Source organism: Opisthocomus hoazin, chromosome Z, assembly GCF_030867145.1.
Source record: "Opisthocomus hoazin isolate bOpiHoa1 chromosome Z, bOpiHoa1.hap1, whole genome shotgun sequence".
Lineage (NCBI taxonomy): Eukaryota > Metazoa > Chordata > Aves > Opisthocomiformes > Opisthocomidae > Opisthocomus > Opisthocomus hoazin.
Genome location: NC_134454.1, coordinates 89,803,133 through 89,815,001, shown reverse-complemented (window position 1 = coordinate 89,815,001; position 11,869 = coordinate 89,803,133). Strand labels below are relative to the sequence as shown.

At 38.7% G+C, this 11,869-nt stretch overlaps 1 protein-coding gene across 3 annotated transcripts; it reads right to left on the bottom strand.

Moving 5' to 3' along the window:
• Positions 1-247: 247 nt before the first annotated feature.
• LOC104339065 (lung adenoma susceptibility protein 2) lies at positions 248-11,857 on the bottom strand. 3 transcript variants are annotated; one of them, XM_075410900.1, is made up of 9 exons: positions 11,677-11,848; positions 10,695-10,745; positions 10,211-10,567; positions 7,873-8,544; positions 6,105-6,255; positions 4,837-4,945; positions 3,292-3,423; positions 1,716-1,789; positions 248-842 (listed from the first exon to the last, which is right to left on the bottom strand). In XM_075410900.1, the coding sequence occupies exons 3-9, from the start codon at positions 10,515-10,517 to the stop codon at positions 731-733; spliced, it is 1,557 nt and encodes a 518-aa protein (XP_075267015.1). In that variant the 5' UTR covers positions 10,518-10,567; positions 10,695-10,745; positions 11,677-11,848; the 3' UTR covers positions 248-730. The 3 variants fall into 3 exon arrangements, with proteins under 3 accessions (XP_075267015.1, XP_075267016.1, XP_075267014.1); XM_075410901.1 differs by lacking the exon at positions 10,695-10,745 and having other exon boundaries at positions 11,794-11,857; XM_075410899.1 differs by lacking the exon at positions 10,695-10,745.
• Positions 11,858-11,869: the final 12 nt, after the last annotated feature.

The following is an 11,869-nucleotide window of genomic DNA, read 5'->3' as shown; positions in this document are numbered from 1 at the left end:
TACTTCTCTACCTATTTAGGCCCACTGAAGGATTTTATATGCTCTAAAGCTAAGAACATTAGGAAAACAGGAGGGAGATTAGGTCTTCCCAGTGACAACCAGCTATCGGATCAGTTCAGCTGTAACACATCCTATGACACCTCTAAACGAGCGCCTTCTCTCCCCAAAGAGCCAGGCTTTACTAGGCTGTGACAGGGGGACACTTGGAAAGGACTTCAGACACTTTTTGAGATAATATATTTGGCAAGTTTGCGGTCAGGGAACAAGGGATGTACAATTACATCAACTCAAATCCTGTTAGAAAGAACAGCACTGAAAATATTACGTAATTATATTATTGCTAAACCTTACTGCTTAACTTTACATGTGATACTGAGCTCCCCGTTTCCAACAATAACAAATGTGATGACTAGAACTGGCCAAATAATTTAATTTTTTGTAAGTTTTTATAAACACACAGAAATTATTCCATGAAAATGTTCACATTATTTTAATTAAATATTCTTTAAAAAGTAGTATCTCTGGTCATATATTGTTAGATCCTACTGGAAGCACTAATACTCAATTAAGCTTTCAAGTAATTAATGAAGAGAACAAATATGTACAAAAATACTGAATACAACATTTTTGAGAACATGCACTGGTTCAGCTTTCAGAAAAACTTTGACCAGTGGTCAGGTTGACAAATTATTTGAATTACACAATATTAAAACATTCTTGGATATCAGCTTCACAGATGACACTTTTTTTCTTGTCTGTCTTCTTCGTGATTATCGGTCTGCTCTTGTTCGTTACTGTTATCTTCAACAAGACTTTTCAGACGTGACAAATGGTGTAAGGCTCTAGATCAGGAAAAATGAAGACTTTAACAACAGTGTACACATTACTATTTGCATTTAACACAAAATGATGTTGACTTCTTACAAACAGCTTAACAGTTTGAATGGTTTATGTACAGCTTACAGCTCTACATCTAACTGTTCCACTTAGTCTGTTTTAGAGATTATAAATTAGACTAAGTTATTTTTAAAAAAGAGAAAGTACTTTTTGGAACTGAAATTTTAAATATGTATTCTCAAATACAGGTGCTCACACAAACAGGCAGCTCCTATTAAAATATTACAGAATGGGTATTTAACACTGGATATTAAACATTGCAAAACACTGTGTCATAAAATAGCATATCAGTACTGAAAGCTGCTGTATTTGTTTCAAATAAAATCTTTTCATTTTATATTACAGTGTAAAACCATATTGTAACACCGAGTTTTGTTGAAACAAGTGTTCTACATAATGAAACCATTTTTGATTCTGCTTTTTCTCAAACTTATTATTTCTTTAGTCACTTATAACTGTTCAGTAGGACTCTGCTGATTTCATTAATGAAATATTTTCTAGCATTTTCTCCACTGCAGTGAATAAAAGTAGAAAATGTTTTGTCCCATATTACAAATTTCTATAAGTCTGATTAAAGTCCATCTGTGAGCAGCAATAATTAAACTATGAATTTAGATGAAATACAAATGTTTATTTACAGAGTACATCTCTGAAATATCACCAGATATTTCTCTGCTCCATGAACAGCTGTGTTTTTAATTTTATTCACTAACAACTTAAAGTTTTCAGATCACATGACCACTCTCTCAGCTAATTTATCATTCCTGTTCTGCACTTTCCAAAAACAGTGAAAAGTCAGAAGATCAATGGTCACTTACTTCTGAATAGAATTAGTAAGAGGGATTATCTCACTGTCACTCAGTTTTAGTTCAGCCTCTGCTTTTTCAGAAAGCTTTAAAAAAACAAGCAAAAAAATGTTAACTGAGAGAAGGAAAAGCATCTGAATATGACATAAAATATGGAATTTTTATAGCACATTGCATTGGAAAGTATTACTAACAACTTCATAGCATCATAAAGTAATTCAGGTTGGGAGGGACCTCAGGAGGTGGGCTCCTGCTCAAAGTAGAGGCAGCTACGAGGTTACAGCAGGTTGCTCAGGGCTTTATCCAGACAAATTTTGTTTGAGAATGAAGGCTGCACAACCTCTCTTGAACAACTTGCTCCACTGCTTGGCTGTCTTCAGGATTGAAAAGTCTCCCCCAATGTCCAACGTGAACCTCCTGTTTCATTTTATGCCTGTTTCTCATCCTTCCACATGCATCACTGAAGACCCTGGCTCCATCTTCTCGACACCCTCCTCATAGCAAGGCTTCTGTTAGGTCTTCCAAAACTTCCTCTTCTGCAGCCCAGACAAGCTCAGTTCTCTCAGCTCCCTCCCATAAGCAAGTGCCATAGCCCCCAACCACCTAGGTGCCCCTCCACCAGCTTATTGATGTCTCTGCTGAAGCGAGGGGCCTAAATCTGCATGCAATATTATAGATGTGGTCTAAGAAGTGCTGGGGGATACAGAGGGACAATCATTTCTCTTGATCCACTCACTGTGCTCCTGGCCACACAGCCCAGGTCTTGCTGTTCCTCCTTTGCTGCCAGGGCTCATGCTCAGCTTGGACCTACGAAGACCCCCTGGGCTCCCCAGCCAGGCAGCCCCCAGTATTGCTGCAAGGGTTCCTTCCTCCCCAGGTGCAAGGCCTTGCATTTGCCCCTGTTGAATTTCGTGAGGTTCCTGTCGGCCCATTCCCCCAGTCTGCCCGATCCAGATATATATGGAGCATTTCATTCTCTACTGAGTATTGGGTATAAGAACTGTATGTAAGCAACATGATGAAAAAGGTAAAAAGAGATAATAAAGTCTATGAAAATACTGTGAAACAAAAGTGCCACAAAATGCCAACTCAGTGATGGCAAAGGAGGCATGGGTAGAGCATATGAGAATGCCCCGCTTCTTAAAAATTCAGTACATGCCCCCGAAAGCCTAGAATTACCGGGGATATTACCAGCAGCCAACATTTTCCAGAACACAGCTGTAGCTAGAGCAGCAGAGGGGAGCAGAAGAGCCCGAAATGCCGCCACCTCCTGGCTCGCCAGCCCTGCTCGCTGCAGCACCCGAGGCCACTGTCACCCAGTTACTGCCCACCCCGGCGTCCCTGCGAACAGGGGGCCTGCAGCTCAGGCAGCACAGGACCCCCGCTTGCAGCAGCAACAAGACACCCGGCATTTCGGGCACCGCAGCCTCAGCGTGTGCTCCCAGTGCAAACTGGACTGCATCTGCTGGCAGTGCTCTTTCTGAGATGACTGGAAACCAAGTCTATAAAAAGACTAACCATTTTTCTCAGAAACGTACACAGCACATCGATTTTGACAAGATGCAACACAAGGAAACTGACTACTCACTTTTTCAAGCTCTTGCTGGTGCTCAGCAGTTTCATTCTGGCTTAAACTTCCCTGAATTGCTTGAAGTTTAAACAACGTTTGCTTCAAAGCCTCCAGGGGCCTGTGATGATGACCTCCAGAAAACATATTTTCCTAAAGGAAAAGCCAAAGAATGTGTCGATCTTGCAGTGTACTGCAGTGCACATACAACAAAACAAAATAACATAAACAACCTCTGACATTTCCCAGAGACAATTTAAAGGCTAATTTCTACGAGTGTTTGCCTCTATCTGTTCTTTAAAGGTCTGTTTCTGAGTTGTACATGTATGATGCTACACTGGTTCATCTTCATTTACGCCACTGCATGGTCAGTGAAGTCACTGTAAATACAAACATTGAGGAAGACGTGAAGCAACACAGAAGGGCCTCAGCTCTGGTTTGTGTAAAATAATTCAAGAATATTCAGACTGTCAGTCCTTGGAATGCTATGACAGCAGTGCTGGAACATGTGTCAACGTTTCAGAACTGACAGAGCAAGTAAGCTTCCTTAATGATAAACCTAGATTGACTCAATTAGCATCTATATGATATCTGCTCATTCTGTAATCAACAAAGCAGATGAAGTCAAGGTGACAAAAAATTGTGGATAATCTAGAAATACTTCCGTCTAGAAATGTCTGATGATCTAGCAGAACCAAGAGAATGGGAAGCACGCAGGATGAAATTCAGTGAAGCACCATTCAGACAGAATAATTTGAATTAGTCATGCCCCTCGTTAGGTTCTGTGTCAATTAACTCCTTAGGGAAACACAAGTATGCGCCACAGTGGAAAAACTTCAAGAGTAATGGTCTGTTTACTACAAGATGGGAAAACAGAATCTGAGAGCAGTTAAGATTCAAGGACAACAAGGCAGAAAGTAAAGGAAGCATACCAGTACATAAATTAATAGTATGCCTTTCAACTAGAATATTGGGCTCAGTGCTCATCTCCCTTGCTGAAAAATAAGATAATCAGATAATCAAAATGAAAGACTGAACAATATTAAGACTGCCAAGAAGGCAATTGATATGGAAGAATGGGTATAAAATAATGAATAATCAAAACACTAAACTCAATCCATGATCCAATTCCAGTGCAACAGTTTAAATAATAAGAAATATGTTACTTTGCTTAGCTCTTGAACTTGACTCATACCCAACAGTACATCAGCCAGACTAGGAAATTAGTCATATTTAATACATCAGTACTAAAAAAATTTCTTCCTTTACTCAAAACAGGAAAATTATTTTTTAAACAAAACATGGAGTGTAAAAGTCAAACTATTACTAAGCCAAGCATTTTATAGTTAGATGCTTTCTTCATTATAATTGTGACCAAGGGTTAGATTATGTGATTTAATAACTGTATCAGTTCATCGTGCTCAAACATGACTAAACTACTGCAGTTAGACTTCCTACTTTATATATTATACAAGATAAAGCAATTTGCAGGTATTCCCCCTTCTAATATTTACCAGCCTTACATATTTCGGGCACTCTCAGAAATAAATACTCAGTTTTACTGACCTTATTTTTGTCACTTAAACAGTCTTCCAAGAATTTATGTATGATATCTGCCTTGGGGAACGGTAGAGCATTCTCCATGTCCTCACAGCACACAGGCACTGGTGGTTTGCTAAACCAACATTAAACATGCAATGAAGAATAACAACAGGTTTATAAACTAAAAGAATTGTTTCAGGATATAGTCATTGTATGAAACCAGGTATCTTGCATCACTGCATCACCAAGGGGGCACTGAGGAGTCCTGTCAGCACTTTGGTGCATGCCAGAGAAACACGTAACTATTTTTTCAGGTTTTGTCAATATAATCAAAACCTGGGCAGCCATAAAAATCAACTAAAAAACCTCCACAAGACAAGGACTTCTTAGCTATAATTTATTATACATGGGTATTTTTCTTATACCTGGCACTCCTCCATTAATATTCAGCATTAAACAGCTACCTTCTGCTTACTGACCTCTAATTCTTCTAAAGTCTCTAAGGTATTTTAATTCAAAGGTAGTAGTCTCCTAGAAACATACAGTAATGAAGCCTGATGTCCAGTGATGTTCTCCTACGTGGGTATTCTGGTGGCTAGCAGGAGGTCAGGTTATTAGCCTCTGTCTAGAGGAGCATGAATAGTACCAGTCCTATTATCACATGCCAGAATGCTGCAGTTTGAGACTTACTCATCTGTTAAATATTGCTAGAATTAGCCAATAGTTCCAAATCTTCTGGGGTAAAGGGCAACTGACAGACAACATCCAGACCCACATACATCTAGCTTCTTAAGAAATATAGGAAACTAGGAAATTCTAGTATTGATTTTTAGCATTCTTTGATGCTGTGAAATAAACTTTCAGTTCCTGAACAATTGAAAATTCACTCCCAAGGCTGCTCCAAAACTTCCCAAGGCCACACCACTTTTTTTTTTTTAAATGGACTTCCTACTATTGTTTTTCATAAACTATTAAATCTGTCCACTTAAGTTCCATTACATAATTTTTCTCTTGAAATATATTTGTATATCAATGATATATAAGATATATTATTAAAAGGCAGTAATAAGTAATAGTGATAGCACTCTCTGCAAGTCAATGAAAAACGGAAAGCAGTGCACCAATACCCTGACCTAGAAATATCAAACATTTAGCACTAGCAAGAAAACTAACAGTAAATCCCTTCTTTATGTACATGCCACACCACCATTACCTAGAACCTATACACAAAAGCAACTAAATACATTATTTTGGACTAATTTGTTTGTGAAAACACATACATGTTTACTTACAAAGCACCTGGAGCATTCTCCCACGATCTTTCTGCTCCGAGTATATCTGTTGTGGAAGGACTGCCATCATTTTCCAGATTATTTGACAAACCTTCAGGTGAACTCTCCAGACCTCTGTCAGCCTTCCACATAAGTAGCTCAAGCTGGGCTTCTGAAACACAAGGGCACAATGTGCGAAACCGTCTTCAAGGGCATTATTTCCACATTACTTTCAATTTTATGTAATAATCACTACAGATGAATTAGCTCTGGAAATATTTTACAGAGAGCATAGCCTCAATACAACTCCTTTGGTTAGCTTGGTATGGCAGTATGGCATGTGGCTCATCAGTATCAAACGGGATCTGCAAGGTTCTAGCCAGGAGAGTATTTAAATTAGCCAAGCATTTCTTTTCCTAACTTAGGTAAAACAAGTATCATATGCAGCATTCAAGATTATTTAACATTTTTAGTGTGCTTTCATGCTATAGAAAAACACAATATTAATTCACAATACAATGTTAAATATTACTTATTAATACTGCAAGTTCTTCAGTTAGTGTTCCTATTATTTTGTACAGGTTCTTCTAATAGCTGCTTTTACAGACACCTGGAGAGAAATCATGCAACATGTACACACAAATCACACATACAATCACATACAGGACTCACATTTAAAAACAGGTTGAGACAAACACTCAAAATGACAGGCACAGTCTCACATATCTTTTTTCATACCTAGCCTGTTCATTATTGGTAAACTTTTCTGTTAGGGGGAAGAAAAAGCTATAACCCTATATTTAAAGTTCATCATGCGTATACATCAGAAAGCTATTCACAGATGTTTGTATACCCAGCATTTTGTTGCTTTGAATTCACAACATAAACAACATTTTCACTTAGTTTTTACATATAACCTCTTGGAAAAAGGGACAGATCATTATTTATGCTTTGCATGACAAAGAAAAAATATTTTTCTTTTTGAATAAACAAACTTAGACAGAAGTGAAGGTAATTAACCCTTTGAAATGTTAATCTCATATCAAAGTAAATCTTGCTGATATTTAATAAAACAAAGATGGTGCTTCACCACAGGAGGACCTCTCTGCTTCTGCAGGGTGATGGCCTGCTGCAAAGAGTAGCTACATGACAGATGCCACAGAAACTCTTTACATAAACTAAAGGCACTGCATAACCTAAGTATATAAATATTATTATTTATATATTTAGTTATAAATATCTGCTGCTGACTGTTTAAAGTTGAGAAAACGACTGCACAATAAATAGTATTTTTTACCAATTTGACAGTTTTGTTTACACTATGTTTAGGAAACTCTCTCCCCAAAGGTTACACTGTGTGATTTAATGCTTGAAATTCTATTAAAATATTTATGGAATTACTGTCATTATCTTGCAGTAAAGTACTAAATATGCCAACTTAATAAAGACTTTGTTGTAAAAGGGATGTTTAAATATTGATTTATATATGAAAACTTACAGTATTAAAGCTGGTTAACTTGGTCAACTACTAGTAAGTGCTTTGAGTCATTTGTCAAAGATGGAAATGAATAAGCCTACTGGACAGTGCAGTCAGACTAGCATAGCTACAGAGTGTTGGTTTAAAAATGTACATGTCTTTAGACACATACCCTCAAAATGAAAAAAATCAAGTTGTATCAATTCTAGTTACCTCTGAACCGCTTTTTAGCATGTCTGGAAAACAAGTTAGCAAATGGGAAGCATGTATTTGGACTGCCATAGCTGCAAGTTCCTTTTACTTTGTTCTCACCTCTCGGATCCAAGGAACCACTTTGTTCAAAAAAATTACAACTGTCTTTATCTACAGAGTGTCTTTTTTCCAGGATCTCAGAATTCTGTGAGGAGGAAGCTTTGCCTTGTGTATTAAAATTTTGACCATCACTTTCTTTAGTTGGATCAGAAAAAAGGTTGTAACTCTTGAGCCAGACTGGGTAGTGAAAATTGGGAATACTCCTTATCCCCGATACACTTAAGTCAGACTTCTGACTGGTAATCCACCTTGGATAATTCTTGAAAGCGTTAGAGTTCTCTTCAAAAGACAAGGGTCTCAAACTTCCTTTAGAGGAGACAGAATCGTACTTATCAGGCGTAGACACAGTGTGTTTCTTTCTGCGGAAGTCTTTGTCTGGATGCTGGTGAGTAACAGCTTTCCCATTCTCCTGGAGACTGAAACCGTTTTCAGTTGTGAGCGATGAGGTTTGGTAAGGGCAGAAAGATGTTTTAAGTGGCTGTCTGCTCCACTCAGTACTTCGATACCTTGATTTAAAAGGACTATGCTGGACAACGGGCAGCGATCCATCTGCTGGAAATGCTAACAGATCATCCGTCGCAAGACTCATCAAGTCTAGGTCACACTCCGTCTGCCTTCTGGAGGGTGAAGCAAGAGAACCCGATCCTACGTGCTGATCAAAATCATCCAGTGCTGAAAAACAAAGATATTTTACATGAGCTGCTAAACTTCAAGCATACCAAAAGGATACATTCGGAAGATCCAGCATGAAGTAGTAATTTAAAGCTGAAATATGTTATTTACCAGTGGGTACCAAATTACAGTTCTTACAAGAGTGGTTCCATTTCTAATCAGAAGCTTGCTAAAAACCTTACAGGTCAAAAGCTACCCCTCCTTTCATAGCACAAAGCATTTACAGCTTTGTGTATTTTCTTTATTTTTTTCTTGAAGAAAGAAATCTACATTCCATTCTTAGCTGCACATTCAGAATTCTATATTTTGCAAGTATGTCTTCAAGCATTTCAGTCCTAGTAGCGACACTCCCTCCACACAGTAATGTTAGGGATGACTCCCTCATATTGACATCAAGCACATTTACTAGGAAAAAAAAAAGTCTAAAAACAATAGCCTGAAAGGCAGATAACCAGATAATGGGCCTCTAGACCCATTTTGTGATTCTGCAGAAACTTATGCTGTATAAGATTTGACTGGGCAGTTTTTCCAGGAAGAATTACAGCATTAAATCCCTTTTTTTTACTGCATCTATGAAGCAATTTGATTCACAAAAACAGGTTTTCTTCAGCTAGCACCTGGAAGTTATTTTTTCTCACCTTCACTGTAATATCAGTAAGCGAAATCTGTATACTGCAGACTATTATAACATACAAAACGTACATGCAGAATAGCTAACACGTGAACGGAGCTAATGAGCCTTCTGCAAAGAACAGCAATGGAGAAATTTCAAAGTAAAATATGAGATGACACATTTTCTTTTAGTGATAATCAGAATTCTTATTTTTGTTTTGGAAATCAGTTAAACATCAGTAGAAGATTGTTTGTATTAGAAAAACATAACCCGATATAGCCCAGCTAAAAAATGCCCGTCTCAATAAGAGAAAAGAAAGGTGTGAAGAAAAAAAAAAGCCCTTCATAATATGATACACTACCATAACTGTCCATGCCAACACAACCTAGGCAAGCATCCTTTTTCTGATACAAAGTTTGCCTGTACTTGGGACTTAATTATTTTCAATGTAATGGCCAAACCATTTGCAATATAAATTAGCTCAAGCATAGTTATCACTTAAATGCTTACGTATTCAAGCTCACTAATAGTGACAAAAACCAATTCAAGCCCATATACATTAATCAGTTGGGTTAGACTTCAGACCCAAAAGTACATTCCATAAAAATCAAATGTATGAGAGGCAAATTTTGTTCTAAGACAAAGCAGTGTTTAAAGGAACTCCTTCAATTAATTAGCTTCTGATACTTACTCTGGAAAGGAAACAGATTTTTTTTCAAGACTTGGGTTTAAGCAAGGATTTACACTATCTCTAGCATATATTCACATATAGAAAATACAAGTTTATTCCATACTCTGGAATTTATTATTGCATTTATGAGCGTGGTCACGAGTTCTCACCAATCCACCAAGCTTCTACAAAAAAGCATTAAATAATGACAAATACTGCTAGACATAGCCAAGCATCATTTACTATACCATAAAGACTTGAAAGCAGTTGTGCAAGGAACATTCCTTCAACCAAACACAACTGGTGCGAGACAAGGAGATGCAATACTATTGGCAATGAAAAAAAAAAAACCACCACGAAAAACAGCAAACACCAGAACTTACCAAAAGGCATATTTGCAGAAGACATACCATGTTTTTCTCTGGCAAGGCGCTTTGAAAACCTCACTTGTTTGGGAGTGCTTTGAAATATGCAGATTTTTCCAGTGCTTGTTTCTGAAGATGTCAGACTTAGATCAAAATCTTCAATATAAGCCTCCAGAGCTTCAGATGCAGAGCTGTAAAGCTTGTCCTTGTAGTGAATCAAACTGTCTGAGTATGGATTATTGCTGTCAACGCTATAACTTGTTAGAAGAGAAGATATTGTCGAGTCAGGAGAGGTGATACTGCTTTCTTTTATTGAGCTTGTCATGGTTTTTATCCAGATTTCTATCAGAATCTTCACTCATCTTTTTAATCAATCTAAACAGATAAAGAAAGAACACCGCAAGTGATCATCTACACTGAAATGACTTCTCACAAAAACTGTAATGTATCTAGGATTTTTTACTTATGCCATGTTATTATTTTCCTAAAAATTACTGTTTACCTATTCAGCTTGCTGCTTTTCAAATAAGTTTGTCATATATATTCGCCACCACTAGAAAAGTAAAAGGCAGAAAATTAGGGCTTTGGGAGAAAAATATAACAACAGGGAAAACTTCTTGTATATGGAAACTTCAGTAGGAGAAAAAAATATAACCAGAAAGCACAAAAATCTGGCTCCTCACTAGCTCCAGAGGAACCTCAGTACCCTGCTTTGGCAACAACAGGATTTCACATAAGAATTGCGGACATTTGTCACCAAACAGGCGATTCATCAAAGACACACAGAGGTATCATAACTTTTGACTTCAGAACCAGCCCAGAAGAATACTGTTCATGGACAAAAAAACAGCAGGAAACGTAGCTTAGCATGAAAAACTGAGTAATTCAGTGTAAAAAGAGTAGGAGGCCATTACCCTTGCAGGTATTTTAAGGTCACCAGAACGGGTACACACAATAAAAGAATTTTACAAGCCACGTGGGAGCACTTAGCATTGCCTTATCTCATCAATTTAGCCAGCCTCATCCAAGCCACCTTTGCAAGCCCACAAACCGTAAACTGAAGAGATAGAAGCGCCGGCTTGCTCCAAACTCTATAACTGGGATGATCAAAGTCACCAGAAAAAAAACCCAACAGCTCATTTCAGCTCTGTAGGTAAAAATACCATTCGAGAAATCCCTTGTTAAGGAAACAGGCGTTGTTAACAAGGAACAAAGACCAATAACTCCGTTATAACCAATTATCACGTGCAGATAAGGGTCATCACGCAAAAGCAGCACAACGATTTATGAGGAAAGGCGCGGTGGGGACCAGCTTTTCCAAGGCTGAAGGGGTTTTCCCCAGGAAGCCGAGGAACCAGGCAAGGCAGCGGCTCCAGGGCAGCGTGACCGGCACAGAAACCTCCGGGGGCCCCATCCCCACACACACCCCCCCCGGGAGAGGCAGGGCCGACCCTCACGGGTACCCCCGGCCCCCTTTCCCTCACCAGAACCAGCCAGCGCGGCGAAAAGAAGCGCCCAAAGCAGCACAGCCCCTCCGCGCTGCCATGAGGCTGCGTGGCTCCAGCTCCGCCACCCTGCCCGGGAGCCCCGGCCATCCCCACCCCACAACGGCCGCTCCTCCAGGTTCTTCCCGCGCAGCGGTTTTGAAGGGACCGCGGCCCTTGGCAAAATGGCGGC